This window comes from Macaca thibetana, chromosome 18 (genome assembly GCF_024542745.1).
Source record: "Macaca thibetana thibetana isolate TM-01 chromosome 18, ASM2454274v1, whole genome shotgun sequence".
Lineage (NCBI taxonomy): Eukaryota > Metazoa > Chordata > Mammalia > Primates > Cercopithecidae > Macaca > Macaca thibetana.
In genome coordinates this window covers 17,977,922-17,997,195 of record NC_065595.1, presented here as the reverse complement: position 1 = coordinate 17,997,195, position 19,274 = coordinate 17,977,922, and the positions used below count along the sequence as shown (strand labels likewise).

General features: G+C 37.7%; 1 protein-coding gene across 7 annotated transcripts in view; it reads right to left on the bottom strand.

Moving 5' to 3' along the window:
• PIGN (phosphatidylinositol glycan anchor biosynthesis class N) overlaps nt 1-19,274 on the bottom strand; it is a 150,239-nt gene that overhangs the window by 82,328 nt on the left and 48,637 nt on the right. For all 7 annotated transcript variants that reach the window (XR_007721317.1, XM_050768140.1, XM_050768137.1 and 4 more), the window contains 2 exons: nt 18,680-18,772; nt 17,943-17,998 (listed from right to left, as the gene is read on the bottom strand). Coding sequence is in view for 6 of the 7 variants with exons in the window: in XM_050768140.1 (XP_050624097.1) it covers nt 17,943-17,998; nt 18,680-18,772 (149 nt within the window). In the remaining variant the exon portion in view is untranslated. The remainder of the gene's footprint in view (nt 1-17,942; nt 17,999-18,679; nt 18,773-19,274) is intronic.

The following is a 19,274-nucleotide window of genomic DNA, read 5'->3' as shown; positions in this document are numbered from 1 at the left end:
AAATCGTTGTAATGAAATGCTTACATGTCCTTAAAAGATTCATGTGAACTTTTTAAAGTCTCTGCATCCCAGTTTCATCATGCATTGAAAATCCATTTTATGAAATGTAAAAATAGGGGAAAACAATACTAGCACTTCTTATGCTTTCTCCCTGTCCTTGCCCAGTATTCCAGTCTCTAGTATCCTTGACCGAGGGATTTCACCCAGCCTCACAGCGTCAATTAATACTAGTGTATGCATAATTTCCAAAAGCTATATTGAGAGCCTGATTCCTGCTCCTGAGCCTTAGACTCAGATTTCCAACTGTCTATACAGTCACACCATGATGCTGTTCTACAGACAGCTCGAACTCAGCAGATCCACAACTGAACTTGGCCCTCTTCCTATAAGCAGCAGTTTAGTAAATCATAATGTATGTCCAACATCTCCCAAAACAGGAAGTTTCACACTTCAACGCTTCCCCTTTCCCTTACACCTAGCCATTGCCTAGGGCTTAATGATTCAACTTCCATTATACCTTAAATCCCTAACTTCCTTCCATTCCTATCTTGTCAATCCTAAAGCAGTATTTCTCAAGGAGGACACTGGGAAGGATAAATCTCACTCTGGTTAGTGATAGATTCTGTGCCAGACTGCCTGGGTTCCATCCCAGCTTCAATGTTTACTAATTCTGTTATTTGGGGGAAGTATCTTTCTGATTCAATTTCCTCATGTGAAAATGAGATACAGGTGCTCCTCAACTTAAGCTGAGGCTACATCCCAATAAACCCATCATAAGTTGAAAATATCTTAAGTCAATGTCCATTTACACCTAACCTACCAAACATCATAGCTTAACCTAGCCTATCTTAAATGTACTCAGAATATCTACATTAGGCTACAGTTTGACAAAATTATCTAACACAAAGCCTGTTTTATAATAAAGTGTTGAATATCTCATGTAATTTACTGAATACTGTTGCTGAAGTACGGTTTCTATTGAATGTGTATAGCTTTCACACCATCATAAAATTGAAAAATCCTAAGTCAAACCACTGTAGCCGAAGTATCTGTAATAACAGTACCCACCATATCCCGCTGTTTTAAGAATAAAGTGAGCGAACACTGATACATTATTTAAAACAGTGCCTTGCATACACTAAGTACATAATAACTGTGAGCGGGTAGTCACTGAGGAAAGTAATGGTGCAAGACCTCATCATTTGCTTGAACAACTGCAACAGTCTGGGTTTGTTGTTGTTGTTGTTGTCTGGGTTTTTTTGAGACAAGGCATTGCTTGTTCACCCAGACTCATGCAGACCCAGACTCATGCAGACCCAGACTCATGCAGTGGCGTGACTGAGGTTCACTGGAGCCTTGACATCCTTGGCTCAAGTGATCCTCCCACATCAGCCTCCTAAGTAGCTGGGACCTATATTCTGTGGCATTTTGCTTACTCCAATTATCCAGGCCCTAACAAACATACATAATAGTGGAAGGAGAAGATAGGACTGATGATGGAAATGGCAATTAAAAATACATGGCGCTATTTTCCCAACAAGAAAATGCATGGGAAACTACACATGGAAAACATACCAATAAACTTATAAAAAAAAATCCCTATGAAATGTTCTAACTCTTGATTTAGGATATTTACCTTCTAAATTATTTTTTATTCCCACTTTTATAATGTCAAAAACATCTTATTATTCCCACAAGAATTATTCCTAAATTTAAAAATATCATATATAAAACAACTATACATAAAAAAATCACTATGCTATTCATGACATTACAAAAATATATATATAAGATTCCTGAATTTCAAACTTGGGGAAAAAGATTTGATTATTTTCTCCCCCTCCTTTCAGACACTTGTGACTGGTGTGGCAAACTGAGGGCTTTCAGAGAAATCATCTTTGGAGATGATAAGATTTGCTTGTGGTAAAAAGTATAAACAAAAAAATGGCTGGAGGCCAGCCAGGAGGAATGCCAGAGAAACTCCTAAATGATCAGACCACAGAGCTAGTAACATAATTAAAACCACTAGGCCACAGAAGGTATTTTACATTTAAACAAGGAACTTTCGAACAGATGGGGTCCATAAGAGATCAGGAGGAAAAAGTACCCAACTCCAGAATCACTGCATAGATAACAGTGTTAGCTCAGGGCACAGCTGGATACTTACATGCAGCCACAGAGAACAAGACAAAAAGAAAAGAAAGGTAGAAGAGTTCATTTAGGTTGATATAAGGAAAAAATTCTCCTTTGTTTTCACATTACCAAAGTGGGTTTTGAGTCATTAAAATATTTTAATAAAATGCTTAAAATATTCATTAAATTCTATAAGCCCATTATTTCTAGAGGGCTATCATATTTTAATATTGCATTTGCATCTACTGTCCCTTAGCTAAAATACATTTTCTTTAATATATTTAACATGAAAAATATAAGGCAAAAAAAACCTATTAAATTTCTTCTATTTGGCTTTAAAATAAGAGTCATCATAAAAAATATGAAAATATAAGTATACAAAGACGTCTCCCTCCCTCAGTGGTGTGCTGAGTGCTGCGCACACCAGCTCCCAAGGGCAGATAGTGTACAACTCTTCCCTTTCTCTAGTCGCATCATCCTTGGTAGCTTGAAATTGATCATAGTAAGCGTATTTATACCAATGAAATTGGCAAAGGCTATTAATGGGAGTCTTTCCCTCTCTCAGAGAGCTGAGCCTCTTGCTAGCACATCACTGCCATACTTTCCCACCTTAAGTCCACATTCTTAACTGTCTCAGACGACTGCAGCCTATAGCAATTAGTGTCAGTTAATGAAAGCTGGTATATTGGCTGTTACTACCTCAGAAGTGTGATGAGCTTCTGAGACTTCTTGCGTCTCCATCTCAGCTGCTCTCTGAGGTATCAACAAATCAAAAGTCCTCTTCCCAACACTGCCTTCACTGAAGTTGTCTTGTTTAACTTCCCTACTTCCTATAAATTTGCATCCCTCATCTGTGGGTTTGGTGCTCCTCAACTGTTCTGACAAAAACAGTCACTCATAATACATTGAGCTATCCCTTATCACACTGTATCATTTGCTATACTGTCTATATGTTCCCATCAGACTTAGAGTCCAACAAGGGCAGGCAGCACTATGTCTATCTTTTCCAACATCCAATATAGTGCCTGGAACACAGTAGGAAAACAATAAATATTGGTTAAGTGAATCAATGAAGCATTGTAAGATAATTACTCTGCAATGGCTGAAATGATGACAAATGTAAACTATTAATTTCTGTTGAGAGTTAAATTGTGTCCCCCAAAAATATCCTAACCCCTGGTATCTGGGAATGTGACCTGATTTTGAAATAGTGTCGTTGTAGACATGATCAAGCTAAAGCACATTAATACTAAATTAGGGTGAACCTTAAATCTAGTGACTGGTGTCCTCGAGAGGGAGATCTGGAGACAGAGACACAAGGAAGAAGACCACTGATGACAGAGATAGACAGTGGAATGATAAAGCTACAAGCCAAGGAAACCGAGGATTGCTTGCAATCCCCAGAAGCTAGGTAGAGGCAAGGGAAGATTATTCTCTAGAGCCTTTGGAGGGAGCATGGTTTTGGTGACACTTGATTTTGGACTTCTGGCCTTAATTTTGGACTTTAGTCTCTAGAACTGTGAAAGAATATATTTCTGTTATGCTAAGCCATGTAGGTTGTGGTAGTTTGTTATGGCAAACTATCTAGAAAACTAATATATCTTCCTATCAACTGCCCAAATTCAGATTGCCCACAAGGAAAAGTGATGGTTTTACCATCTATTGTTCATTTTCCCTTTAATCGATGTATAGTTACAGATATGAATAAACTAACAAAGTATTAACTTAAAAAGCAACATGTTTGAAATATAACATTCTATATAGAAATTTCTGAGGAAAAATTTCCTTTATTGACTAAATCATCTTTATTGAAAATATCAAGTTTTAAAGAATCTATAAACATGTTATATTTAAGTTAAAAAAAGAGAGAAATGAGTTGTCTTAATCTGTGCACATTACTTTGCTGTAATTGTTACTATTCATTTCTTCTTGGTTACTTGAATACTATAGAATAAAGTAAACCACATTTTAGGATTATCAAGAATTTTATCAATTATTCAGGGTCAACTAGTGTTTAGAAGACAAGATCTCCTAAAATGCTGCCCTTTACTTACTCTGATTTTTGTTACAAAATTTTTTTTGCTTTCATCTACACATGACCTAATATTTTAGTGATACTTGTCTACTCCTTTTTAGAATGTCTATTTAAAGGAAAAAATACTTTTAAGAGTATAAAGACAGAGAAAGCAGGATAAAAATTTATTTCTAGAATAATTTTCATTCCTTTAGCATGACCAATGATAGAGAATCATATCACCCTTCATGTCATAAGTGAATGAATAATATTTTTCTATGGAGGTATGTGATGCACAGAAGTTTTTTTAAAAATAAATTTCAGTTTTGAAGCATAAAATTACATCTCTTATAAATAATGAGTAAATCAGATAGGTAAACTGGTAGAAAGGTTCACATACAAGCTAGTATTTAAATTTTGTCTAAGAGAAGGGCCTTTATCAGCTAAAAGAAACAAATTTTATTAGAGAAACCAAGTATTTGTTGTCATTTTAGTAGAAAATACAATTTTTTGTTAAAATTTCTTTAAGTTGTCCAAATTTGTATAATAATTTTCAAATAAAAAAGTAACAAATACTTTTGCTTCTATTGGCAAGGTATATATTGCCTTCCCAATTCTACATTTTTCCCCCTAAGATATCTCTTAAGAGATCTCTTCTGCTTTCTTCTTATTCTGTGGCATTTTTTCTTTTAAATTATTTCTTGTCGTACTCCAGCCTCTACAATACACAATTTTAAACATAAAGTGTTTTTCCACCTTTTGCAGATGGGCGAGCCTTATATGCTTCTCCTGGTCATGTAGCTCCACCTGCTGGTCATCCTTCAGCATACCATCACCAGGGTCTACTGGACCCAATTTTAGCTTTAGGGTTTTTTTTAGCTTTTTTTTTTTTAGCAATTCTATTTCTCAGAATGGATGTTTTATTACTTTTATTCTTTTTAGAGGTCTTTAAAATATCAAAGAGAAAATTTACTTATTTTTGCAAAAAATAGGATATGCAATTACCACATGGCCCTTTTAGACCCTTTCATAAGCCTAAGAATCTTGGCAATTTTATTTTTCCTATGTTCTGAAACATTTGCTATTATTTCATTATCCTAGGAATTATTTTATTATTCACCAATTACTCATAACTATGCTAGAAAAGACTGAACAAGACAATGGAAAAATGGTGAAGATACTATAAACTCTAATAATGCTGGTGAAATTAATCATGTCAGGAAAATTTCGATACTATGAATTTTCAGATGCCAATGTCCTAGATGAATTTTCTCAAATTACGAACAGACAAGTGAACAATATACTTCTAAGAACAAAAAAAAAGATACTTATACAAAAAGAAAGACTTTATTACACAATAGTTTGTGAAAAGAACCTGGGTTACCTTTTTTGCTAAAAGCATGTGTGACAACAGTATTCTTTGATCTTTTACGTTTATAGGCCAACATTTACTTGATATAGTTTCTAAGAAGACATGCTGATGGGGGCGGAGCAAGATGGCCGAATAGGAACAGCTCCACTCTCCAACTCCCAGCGCGAGCGACACAGAAGACCAGTGATTTCTGCATTTTCAACTGAGGTACTGGGTTCATCTCACTGAGGAGTGCCGGACGATCGGTGCTGGTCAGCTGCTGCAGCCCGACCAGCAAGAGCTGAAGCAGGGTGAGGCATTGCCTCACCTGGGAAGCGCACGGGGAAAGGGAATCCCTTTTCCTAGCCAGGGGAACTGAGACACACAACACCTGGAAAATCGGGTAACTCCCACCCCAATACTGCGCTTTAAGCAAACAGGCACACCAGGAGATCATATCCCACACCTGGCCGGGAGGGTCCCACACCCACGGAGCCTCCCTCATTGCTAGCGCAGCAGTCTGTGATCTACCGGCAAGGCAGCAGCGAGGCTGGAGGAGGGGCGCCCGCCATTGCTGAGGCTTAAGTAGGTAAACAAAGCTGCTGGGAAGCTCGATCTGGGTGGAGCTCACAGCAGCTCAAGGAAACCTGCCTGTCTCTGTAGTCTCCACCTCTGGGGACAGGGCACAGTAAACAATAACAAACGCAGCCGAAACCTCTGCAGACGCAAACGACTCTGTCTGACAGCTTTGAAGAGAGCAGTGGATCTCCCAACACGGAGGTTGAGATCTGGGAAGGGACAGACTGCCTGCTCAAGTGGGTCCCTGACCCCTGAGTAGCCTAACTGGGAGACATCCCCCACTAGGGGCAGTCTGACACCCCACACCTCAAAGGGTGGAGTACACCCCTGAGAGGAAGCTTCCAAAGCAAGAATCAGACAGGTACACTCGCTGTTCAGAAATATTCTATCTTCTGCAGCCTCTGCTGCTGATACCCAGGCAAACAGGGTCTGGAGTGGACCTCAAGCAATCTCCAACAGACCTACAGCTGAGGGTCCTGACTGTTAGAAGGAAAACTATCAAACAGGAAGGACACCTACACCAAAACCCCATCAGTACATCACCATCATCAAAGACCAGAGGCAGATAAAACCACAAAGATGGGGAAAAAGCAGGGCAGAAAAGCTGGAAATTCAAAAAATAAGAGCGCATCTCCCCCGGCAAAGGAGCGCAGCTCATCGCCAGCAACGGATCAAAGCTGGACGGAGAATGACTTTGACGAGATGAGAGAAGAAGGCTTCAGTCCATCAAATTTCTCAGAGCTAAAGGAGGAATTACGTACCCAGCGCAAAGAAACTAAAAATCTTGAAAAAAAGTGGAAGAATTGATGGCTAGAGTAATTAATGCAGAGAAGGTCATAAACGAAATGAAAGAGATGAAAACCATGACACGAGAAATACGTGACAAATGCACAAGCTTCAGTAACCGACTCGATCAACTGGAAGAACGAGTATCTGCGATTGAGGATCAAATGAATGAAATGAAGCGAGAAGAGAAACCAAAAGAAAAAAGAAGAAAAAGAAATGAACAAAGCCTGCAAGAAGTATGGGATTATGTAAAAAGACCAAATCTACGTCTGATTGGGGTGCCTGAAAGTGAGGGGGAAAATGGAACCAAGTTGGAAAACACTCTTCAGGATATCATCCAGGAGAACTTCCCCAACCTAGTAGGGCAGGCCAACATTCAAATCCAGGAAATACAGAGAACGCCACAAAGATACTCCTCGAGAAGAGCAACTCCAAGACACATAATTGCCAGATTCACCAAAGTTGAAATGAAGGAAAAAATCTTAAGGGCAGCCAGAGAGAAAGGTCGGGTTACCCACAAAGGGAAGCCCATCAGACTAACAGCAGATCTCTCGGCAGAAACTCTCCAAGCCAGAAGAGAGTGGGGGCCAATATTCAACATTCTTAAAGAAAACAATTTTAAACCCAGAATTTCATATCCAGCCAACCTAAGTTTCATAAGTGAAGGAGAAATAAAATCCTTTACAGATAAGCAAATGCTTAGAGATTTTGTCACCACCAGGCCTGCCTTACAAGAGACCCTGAAGGAAGCACTAAACATGGAAAGGAACAACCGGTACCAGCCATTGCAAAAACATGCCAAAATGTCAAGACCATCGAGGCTAGGAAGAAACTGCATCAACTAACGAGCAAAATAACCAGTTAATATCATAATGGTAGGATCAAGTTCACACATAACAATCTTAACCTTAAATGTAAATGGACTAAATGCTCCAATTAAAAGACACAGACTGGCAAACTGGATAAAGAGTCAAGACCCATCAGTCTGCTGTATTCAGGAGACCCATCTCACACGCAGAGACATACATAGGCTCAAAATAAAGGGATGGAGGAAGATTTACCAAGCAAATGGAGAACAAAAAAAAGCGGGGGTTGCAATACTAGTCTCTGATAAAACAGACTTTAAACCATCAAAGATCAAAAGAGACAAAGAAGGCCATTACATAATGGTAAAGGGATCAATTCAACAGGAAGAGCTAACTATCCTAAATATATATGCACCCAATACAGGAGCACCCAGATTCATAAAGCAAGTCCTTAGAGACTTACAAAGAGACTTAGACTCCCATACAATAATAATGGGAGACTTCAACACTCCACTGTCAACATTAGACAGATCAACGAGACAGAAAGTTAACAAGGATATCCAGGAATTGAACTCATCTCTGCAGCAAGCAGACCTCATAGACATCTATAGAACTCTCCACCCCAAATCAACAGAATATACATTCTTCTCAGCACCACATCGTACTTACTCCAAAATCGACCACGTAATTGGAAGTAAAGCACTCCTCAGCAAATGTACAAGAACAGAAATTATAACAAACTGTGGTCTCTCAGACCACAGTGCAATCAAACTAGAACTCAGGACTAAGAAACTCAATCAAAACCGCTCAACTACATGGAAACTGAACAACCTGCTCCTGAATGACTACTGGGTACATAACGAAATGAAGGCAGAAATAAAGATGTTCTTTGAAACCAATGAGAACAAAGATACAACATACCAGAATCTCTGGGACACATTTAAAGCAGTGTGTAGAGGGAAATTTATAGCACTAAATGCCCACAAGAGAAAGCAGGAAAGATCTAAAATTGACACTCTAACATCGCAATTAAAAGAACTAGAGAAGCAAGAGCAAACACATTCGAAAGCTAGCAGAAGGCAAGAAATAACTAAGATCAGAGCAGAACTGAAGGAGATAGAGACACAAAAAACTCTCCAAAAAAATCAATGAATCCAGGAGTTGGTTTTTTGAAAAGATCAACAAAATTGACAGACCACTAGCAAGACTAATAAAGAAGAAAAGAGAGAAGAATCAAATCGACGCAATTAAAAATGATAAAGGGGATATCACCACCGACCCCACAGAAATACAAACTACCATCAGAGAATACTATAAACACCTCTACGCAAATAAACTGGAAAATCTAGAAGAAATGGATAATTTCCTGGACACTTACACTCTTCCAAGACTAAACCAGGAAGAAGTTGAATCCCTGAATAGACCAATAGCAGGCTCTGAAATTGAGGCAATAATTAATAGCCTACCAACCAAAAAAAGTCCAGGACCAGAAGGATTCACAGCTGAATTCTACCAGAGGTACAAGGAGGAGTTGGTACCATTCCTTCTGAAACTATTCCAATCAACAGGAAAAGAGGGAATCCTCCCTAACTCATTTTATGAGGCCAACATCATCCTGATACCAAAGCCTGGCAGAGACACAACAAACAAAGAGAATTTTAGACCGATATCCCTGATGAACATCGATGCAAAAATCCTCAATAAAATACTGGCAAACCGGATTCAGCAACACATCAAAAAGCTTATCCACCATGATCAAGTGGGCTTCATCCCTGGGATGCAAGGCTGGTTCAACATTCGCAAATCAATAAACATAATCCAGCATATAAACAGAACCAAAGACAAGAACCACATGATTATCTCAATAGATGCAGAAAAGGCTTTTGACAAAATTCAACAGCCCTTCATGCTAAAAACGCTCAATAAATTTGGTATTGATGGAACGTACCTCAAAATCATAAGAGCTATTTATGGCAAACCCACAGCCAATATCATACTGAATGGGCAAAAACTGGAAAAATTCCCTTTGAAAACTGGCACAAGACAGGGATGCCCTCTCTCACCACTCCTATTCAACATAGTGTTGGAAGTTCTGGCTAGGGCAATTAGGCAAGAGAAAGAAATCAAGGGTATTCGGTTAGGAAAAGAAGAAGTCAAACTGTCTCTGTTTGCAGATGACATGATTGTATATTTAGAAAACCCCATTGTCTCAGCCCAAAGTCTCCTTAAGCTGATAAGCAACTTCAGCAAAGTCTCAGGATACAAAATTAATGTGCAAAAATCACAAGCATTCTTATACACCAGTAACAGACAAACAGAGAGCCAAATCAGGAATGAACTTCCATTCACAATTGCTTCAAAGAGAATAAAATACCTAGGAATCCAACTTACAAGGGATGTAAAGGACCTCTTCAAGGAGAACTACAAACCACTGCTCAGTGAAATCAAAGAGGACACAAACAAATGGAAGAACATACCATGCTCATGGATAGGAAGAATCAATATCGTGAAAATGGCCATACTGCCCAAGGTTATTTATAGATTCAATGCCATCCCCATCAAGCTACCAATGAGTTTCTTCACAGAATTGGAAAAAAACTGCTTTAAAGTTCATATGGAACCAAAAAAGAGCCCACATCTCCAAGACAATCCTAAGTCAAAAGAACAAAGCTGGAGGCATCACGCTACCTGACTTCAAACTATACTACAAGGCTACAGTAACCAAAACAGCATGGTACTGGTACCAAAACAGAGATATAGGCCAATGGAACAGAACAGAGCCCTCAGAAATAATACCACACATCTACAGCCATCTGATCTTTGACAAACCTGAGAGAAACAAGAAATGGGGAAAGGATTCCCTATTTAATAAATGGTGCTGGGAAAATTGGCTAGCCATAAGTAGAAAGCTGAAACTGGATCCTTTCCTTACTCCTTATACGAAAATTAATTCAAGATGGATTAGAGACTTAAATGTTAGACCTAATACCATAAAAATCCTAGAGGAAAACCTAGGTAGTACCATTCAGGACATAGGCATGGGCAAAGACTTCATGTCTAAAACACCAAAAGCAACGGCAGCAAAAGCCAAAATTGACAAATGGGATCTCATTAAACTAAAGAGCTTCTGCACAGCAAAAGAAACTACCATCAGAGTGAACAGGCAACCTACAGAATGGGAGAAAATTTTTGCAATCTACTCATCTGACAAAGGGCTAATATCCAGAACCTACAAAGAACTCAAACAAATTTACAAGAAAAAAACAAACAACCCCATCAAAAAGTGGGCAAAGGATATGAACAGACATTTCTCAAAAGAAGACATTCATACAGCCAACAGACACATGAAAAAATGCTCATCATCACTGGTCATCAGAGAATTGCAAATCAAAACCACAATGAGATACCATCTCACACCAGTTAGAATGGTGATCATTAAAAAGTCAGGAAACAACAGGTGCTGGAGAGGATGTGGAGAAATAGGAACACTTTTACACTGTTGGTGGGATTGTAAACTAGTTCAACCATTATGGAAAACAGTATGGCGATTCCTCAAGGATCTAGAACTAGATGTACCATATGACCCAGCCATCCCATTACTGGGTATATACCCAAAGGATTATAAATTATGCTGCTATAAAGACACATGCACACGTATGTTTATTGCAGCACTATTCACAATAGCAAAGACTTGGAATCAACCCAAATGTCCATCAGTGACAGATTGGATTAAGAAAATGTGGCACATATACACCATGGAATACTATGCAGCCATCAAAAAGGATGAGTTTGTGTCCTTTGTAGGGACATGGATGCAGCTGGAAACCATCATTCTTAGCAAACTATCACAAGAACAGAAAACCAAACACCGCATGTTCTCACTCATAGGTGGGAACTGAACAATGAGATCACTTGGACTCGGGAAGGGGAACATCACACACCGGGGCCTATCATGGGGAGGGGGGAGGGGGGAGGGATTGCATTGGGAGTTATACCTGATGTAAATGACGAGTTGATGGGTGCAGCACACCAACATGGCACAAGTATACATATGTAACAAACCTGCACGTTATACACATGTACCCTACAACTTAAAGTATAATAATAATAAATAAATTTAAAAAATAAAAAATAAAAAAATAAAACAATAAAAAAATAAAATAAAAAATAAAAAAAAGAAGACATGCTGACATTATGTGCATATATAAAAGTGATTAAAAAGAAACATATGATGTTAATGTGAAAAAAACCCACTGGACTAAAGAAATAAAGGGCCTATGGTACTCAGTAAATGGTGATAACTGTTTTTTCTGATAACACCAAACATTAAAGACTTGTAATGCAGAGCTAACAATTAGTCAATGCCCTCAAATATATCTATTTCAAAATACCTCAAAGGAGGAATGAAATTTTTTAATGGGTAAAAGTAAATACCCTTAAAAATAATTTAACACATAATTTCTGTGGTTCACATCTCCCTAAATGATTAAAAAATAATTTTCAATTTAGTATTCCACCTGTTTCTGGTATATTTTCCAATTTTATATAACTAATATAGTTAATAAATTCTGATTACAGTCAGGCACAGTAGCTCAGGCCTGCAATCCCAAAACTTTGGGAGGCCAAGGCAGGTGGATCACTTGAGCCCAGGAGTTCAAGATAAGCTTGGGCAACATAGGGAGATCCCATCTCTATAAAAAGTAATAATAATGATAAAATAAAATTCTGATTATGATGCTAGCTAATATGTTTTCCATATGACTGTTAAATTTTATGTTTTATAGACCTCACACTTTTAATTATTTTTAAATATTTAGTTCTTTAATCAAAGTAGAATTTAGTTTTGTGAATGAAATGAGGTTATGAGAGCTAGCCTTATTTTTTCCAAATAGTTAATTTTCTTAGTACAAATCTTTCTCCTACTGATTTGAAACACCACCTTTAGTCAAAACCAAATCCCATATACTTAAGATAGTCCCAAACTTATGAGAGTTTGACTTAGGATTTTGCAGCTAGCACGGAAGTGATATTCATTCAGTAGAAAGCATACTTTGAGTACCCATACAATCATTTTGTTTTTCACTTTCAATATAGTATTCAATAAATTACATGAGATATTCAATACTTTATTATACAATCGGCTTTATCTTAGATGATTCTGACCAACTGTAGGCTAATATAAGTGTTCTCAGCACATTTAAGGTAGGCTAGACTAAGCTACGATATTCAGTAGGTTAGGTGTATTAAATCCATTTTGCACTTACAATATTTTCAACTTAGGGATGTAACCCTATCATAAGTCAAGGTGCATGTTGTAGACAAGTGAATCTTGTCTTTTATGTACTCACGAATCAGTCCCACTAAATCTATATGTTTAGTCTGCATCAATATCACATGTTTTAGAGTTATAATAGCTTTAGAATGTATTTTGTTATCTAGGAGAGCAAATCTCTTGTTCTTCTTTCTCAAAACTAATTAAGCTATTCTTGAACACTTATTTTTGTTATAAATTTTAAAATTATGTTTTTGAATTATACAAAAATCCTTTAGTTATAATACCATATTCAGTAAGTAATTTGGAGAGGACCGACATTTTTACAATATTGAACAGTACTATCCAACATTTGTTTATTTATATTGTTATGTCCTTAATAAAATTTGATAGTTTTCTTTACAATGTACATTTCTCATCATTTTATTGCTGAGTATTTTATTTCTATTATGAATCCTTTTCCAATTACATATTCTACTGAATTTGTGCCAATGATTAGAATATCTATTTATTTTGATAAATATACTTTTAAAAATACATTTTATCAAAGCAATATATGCACATATTTTGAAAAAAATCAAACAGTACACAAGGGCATAATAATTCTTTTTCATTTCTCAGTTCACCAACCCAGACCAAAAAGTTTTACATGTGTTTGTTTTTAGTTATTCCGGTAGTTGCCTACATTTTTAAAAAACATGTTCTTCTTACTTTTTCTTGACTTGATGACTGGGGGTACTTTTTGTTGACTCCCTGTTGTCTCTGGCTTTCCTCGCCACTCAGTTTGGCTATATCACATTTTTACCTCCTTTTTTGGTGACCTTGGTTACTTTCATAATCTAATACCCAAGGCTGGGCGTGGTGGCTCATGCCTATAATCCCAGTACTTTGGGAGGCTGAGGAGGGCGGATCATGAGGTCAGGAGTTCGAGACCAGCCTAGCCAACATGGTGAAACCCCGTCTCTACTAAAAATACAAAAATTTGCTGGGTGTGGTGGCACGCGCTTGTAATCCCAGCTACTCAGGAGGCTGAGGAAGGAGAATTGCTTGAACCTGGGAGGCTGAGGTTGCAGTGAGCCGAGATTGAGCTACTGCACTCCAGCCTGGGCAACAGGACGAGACTCAGTCTCAAAACAAAACAAAACAAAACAAAACAAAACAAAAACTAATACCTAAACCTCTGACTAATTAAACTAAAGATAAAATTCTCCATATTCTATTTCATGAAGAAAATAGCACCGCCACTATTCCATGTACATTTCCTTCCCTCTCTGCCTTCCAACCTGTTAACTGTACTTGTACATTTTCAAGGCTGCTAACATTTGCATCATATTTGGTAATCATAATTCATTCTTCCCTGTTTTGTCCAAGGATTGACTCTAAAAGCTGAAAACCAATATTTATATCATCATGACTATTTAAATACTATCCACTGAAAAACAAAGTTTTATGCTACAATTAGATTTTCTCATCTATTTCTTTAAAGCCTTGACCCACACGACAATGTTCAAAGGAATTCCCTTTCTCACAGTCCTAGCAACTGTCCAAAATCATGCCACATCTGAGGGTGCTTTATATTTGAAGCATGCTTTCTTATAAAGTTTGAAATGTTTCTTTCTCCCTTTTCTGATTGTCATTGTTTTGTTTTTGGTGGGGGGGTGGCGCAGATGAAGAAATGTATGCTTTCTATGTATACATCATGTCCTTAATTTCTTTCAGCTTCTTACTCAATCTATCTATTACTTAAAATTCATTTCATTTAGTTTGAGGTCTACACACTTCCTATTCTAATTTGGAGGATCTGCCTCTCATTTGGACCATTCTTATACAATTTATCTTTCTTTAAGTTTTTTGTGGCATTCTTCTTATGAAATATTTATTTTATTAAATGTAAGAGTTATTTTTAATGCATCTAGTACCTATCTACATTTTGCAAAGTTAATGCTGCTTTTGTTTTATGGATGCAATAGTTTCTTAAATATTTCTGAGAATTTTAATGTTTTTAGGTTTGGTTCTGTTCCTTGAGTTTCATATGACCTCAAGAGTCTATTTCTCATGTTATCTTAGATCTTTTTGGTCATATTGCAGGCTTTTAGCAAGTGGTGATTTTTAGCCAGACAGGTCTACAGGCAGGGCTGGTCACTACACTCCAGGGTGGGTGAGCCAGTACATGGGAATCAGCCATCTTGCCAGGCCCCCAGAGGACACAAAGGTAGTAGTGGCTCTAAATATGTATGTGTAGGCAGACACTGAACATCAAAGTAGGGGAAGTCTATGATCAGTTACCATGCCACACGGAAAAAGTGGGAGCAGTATACACCTGAACCCTTGCTGAAGAGTCCTTCCCTAACCAGCCTTTCTTTCTTTTCTTTTCTTTTCTTTTTTTTTTTTTTTTTTTTCCAGACAGGGTCTCACTCTGTTGCCCAGGCTGGAGTGTAGTGGTGGGATCTTGGCTCACTGCTGCAACCTCCGCCTCCTGGGTTCAAGTGATTCTCATGCCTCAGCCTCCCGAGTAACTGGGATTACAGGCAGGCGTCACCATGCCTGGCTCATTTTTATATTTTTTGGTAGAGGCAGGGTTTCACCACATTGGCCAGGCTCCTAACCAGCCTTTCTAAAGTGGCTGGTCTAAAGTAGCCCTCACTTATTCTCACTCTCAACAGCCCTTGTATTTTCTTCATAAAAGGAATTGATAATGTATTTCTTATTCACTTCTTCATTTGGTTATAGTTTGCCTGTGACACTACTGTACAAATAAATTCTATGAATGCAAAGCCTTTGTCTATCTTGTTCACTGCTATATCCACAAAACACATACCAGTCAATCAATATTTCTTGAAAAAGGTATGAACACTTACATATTCCTCAGAACCAATTCCACTAACAAATCTCAATTCTATACTACAATAAAAGAAAATTAGAATTAGCATAAGAGATGTAAATAACATAATATCCTAATGATATATTTAGGGTAATCAATTTTATATGATTGTAACTTGCAAAATGCTAATTTCATTTTATTTTTACTGTCCTAATACACACATATATACACACAAACAAAGTCAAGTATACAACCACATTATTCAGAGGGTAATACAATATTTATGCCTTTCTTTTTTGTTTTTGAGATGGAGGCTCGCTCTGTTGCCCAGGCTGGAGTACAGTGGCATGATCTCAGCTCACTGCAACCTCCGCCTCCTGGGTTCAAGTGATTCTCCTGCCCCAGCCTCTGGAGTAGCTGGGATTACAGGCATGCGCCACCATGCCCAGCAAATTTTTGTATTTTCAGTAGAGACAGGGTATCACCATGTTGGCCAGGCTGGTCTCAAACTCCTGGCCTTGTGATCCGCCCACCTCGGCCTCCCAAAGTGCTGGGATTATAGGTGTGAGCCACCGCGCCCGGCCACTTTTCTAATTTATGAATATCACACTAGTGCAACAGAAGTTGTCAAAAATAATTCCAATGAAATCATTCAATCACATCCTTAAGATTCATAGATAAAACAATTTCTATTTAATTAGTCAACAGCAAAATCCTTGCTAATCGAATGTGAACCTCAAAGATGCAAGCCCAACACAGTCAGTAGTGCAGAGCCAGGTCTGTGATCTAGATCTTCCCTCTCCTGATTCAAGGAAAACACATCTTCCTGGACCTGAGATAGCAACAATCTGCTGCTCACCAAAGTCGGCCCTCTTCTTTACCTACTGTAACAGTTAATATTGAGTGTCAACTTGATTGAAGGTTGTAAAGTATTGTTCTTGGGTGTGTCTGTGACATTGTTGCCAAAGGAGATTAACCTTTTGAGTCAGTGGAGTGGGAGAAGCAGACCCACCCTCAATCTGGGTAGGCATCATCTAATCAGCTGCCAGCACAGCTAGAATAAAGCAGGCAGAAGAATGTGGAACGAGCAGACTTGCTGAGTTTTCCAGCCTCGTATTTCTCCTATGCTGGATGCTGCCTGCCCTTGAACATTAGACTCGGAATTCTTCAGCTTTTGGACTCTTGGACTTACACCAGTGGTTTGCTAGGGGCTCTCTGGCCTTTGGCCACAGACTGAAGGCTACACTGTCAGCTTCCCTACTTTTGAGGTTTTGGGACTCAGACTGGCTTCCTTGCTCCTCATATTGCAGACGGCCTATTCTGGATGTCACCTTGTGATTATGTGAGTCGATACCCCTTAATAAACTCCCCTTCACATATACATCTATCCTATTAGTTCTGTCCCTCTAGAGAACCCTAACACACTCACCCAGTAGGAGTTGATGTCTCCTAGAATTCTAGAGCCTCCTATATGTGTAGCAATTCTCCAGGCTCAGCAACCCAAGTAGCTGGGACTACAGGCATGCGTCACTATGTGTGGCTAATTTTTGTATTTTTAGTAGACACGGGGTTTCACCATGTTGCCCAGGCTGGTCTCGATCTCCTGAGCTCCAGAAATCTGCCCACCTCAGCCTCCCAAAGTGCTGGGACTACAGGCATGAGCCACTGCGCCCAGCCTATCTTTATTCTTATGGCTTCAAAATCTTCACAAGCAACATACATCTTCTGAGATCCAAGCCTCTCTTTCTAATTAATTAACTGATATCTTCAAATGTAAGTTGAACTTAGTAACATTCATCTTTGTCTCCTGAACTAGTTCTTTCAATAAGCTATATGGAACCAGCATCTTCCTAATCAACCAAGCCAAGTGCCAGGAAGTTACACTCTTTCCTGCCCCCACACCTTCCTAGCCAACCAGTCAAGCCCTATGGAGTTCATCGCCTTAATATTTCTCATGTATCTCTCCATTCCTCCATCCCTCTTCCAGCCATTCAAAGTTATCTAGCACCTGGCTCATTATTTAACAACAGTAATAGAAGAGGATTTCAATTTGGAGTTTACACTAATGTATATAAAATGGCAAACTGTATAAGTAAACTAATCCTATCACTCAGAGAAAAACTGCAAACTCAGTGGAAAATTCTTTCCTTCAAGTTAATAAAAAAATGTAAGGGACTTACTTAAATGGTGTAAACAAAAATGGTAAAGTAACTTCTTTTTTCTGAGTCATTTTCACCTGGGAACCAAGTATGAAAATATTACAAATGAGAAAAAAAATGATTTTCATTTTGAAATATAAACATCCATTAAAATGATTCTTTAGGGATGGTTAACCACTTTGAAAATAAATGGAATTTTATGTTACTATATTGTTTCATAAATATTTAAAGAAAAATTTAACATTTTCTTACTATCTCAATAAGCTGAGAATTAAACATATCAATCTTGCAAAATAACATACTGTAATTAAAACTGTACTTCCTTAACTCTGAAAATAAAACAAGCCAAACTACTTATTCTTAAAAGCGTTAAGAATAACAGAAGGTTTTAGTCAAAGAGTCACCTCTTTAAACTCTTAACGGATCTCATAACGTACATGGAATGACAAGAAATGTTGCAATCTCTAATAAGACTTCTATGGGGCAAATTCTAATAGTTAAAGAATTGACTTGCAGTCGTTGTAAGCATACGTGGTAATCTTACATTCAGTCATTCCCCTCAAAGATAATTTGATGCCCTCAGACTGAGCTATAGAACCTACACTTCAGAAATGTGAAACAAGTCAAGTACGTAAGATTTAAGGGTAAATTACAGGGAAATAGTTAAAAAACAAAATCAAGTATTTCCCCTTAATATATTCAATATTTAAATTGTAGTACTGTCCATTTTTGTGTGTGCCTTTTTAAATTTTTTTTACCTTGAACTGTTCAAGAATCTGTACTGCATTTGTAAACATGCTCTCTGCTTTGAAGAGATCAGTGTTGTTAAGATAATCCACAGGAAGGATTCCCTGCAAATAACAAATACCAGCTTATTGATAGTATTCAGACAGCTCAGGCTATTCTTATAAAACAAAACAGACTGAAAAGCAATAAAGATAAGGCATATGGACAAATAAATAATTGAAATAGTTAAATGAAAAATCTTTTTAAAACTATAACTGAAAAATGTTCTATTTTTTTCTCATAAAGTAGATGTATTAAGATAAGCAAAGCAAGAGATGAATTAAATTCACTAACACCTGGCATTGGCTGAGAGATAACTATGTTCTAGGAAGTGAACTGAGTGCTTCACACACAAAAAACAATTACTATGGTAGGCCACAGCCAGCATACTTAAAATGAAAGACTTCAGACATATCAGAGTGTACCGTACATAATAAGAGTAAGGACTATTCTGTTAAACTTTTGTTTCATTATACACATACACAAACACTATGACTGTTGGGGTCATATTACTCAGCATTCTGGGTTAAATAACATTATTTTTTAAGAGTACATTTGATTTTGAAG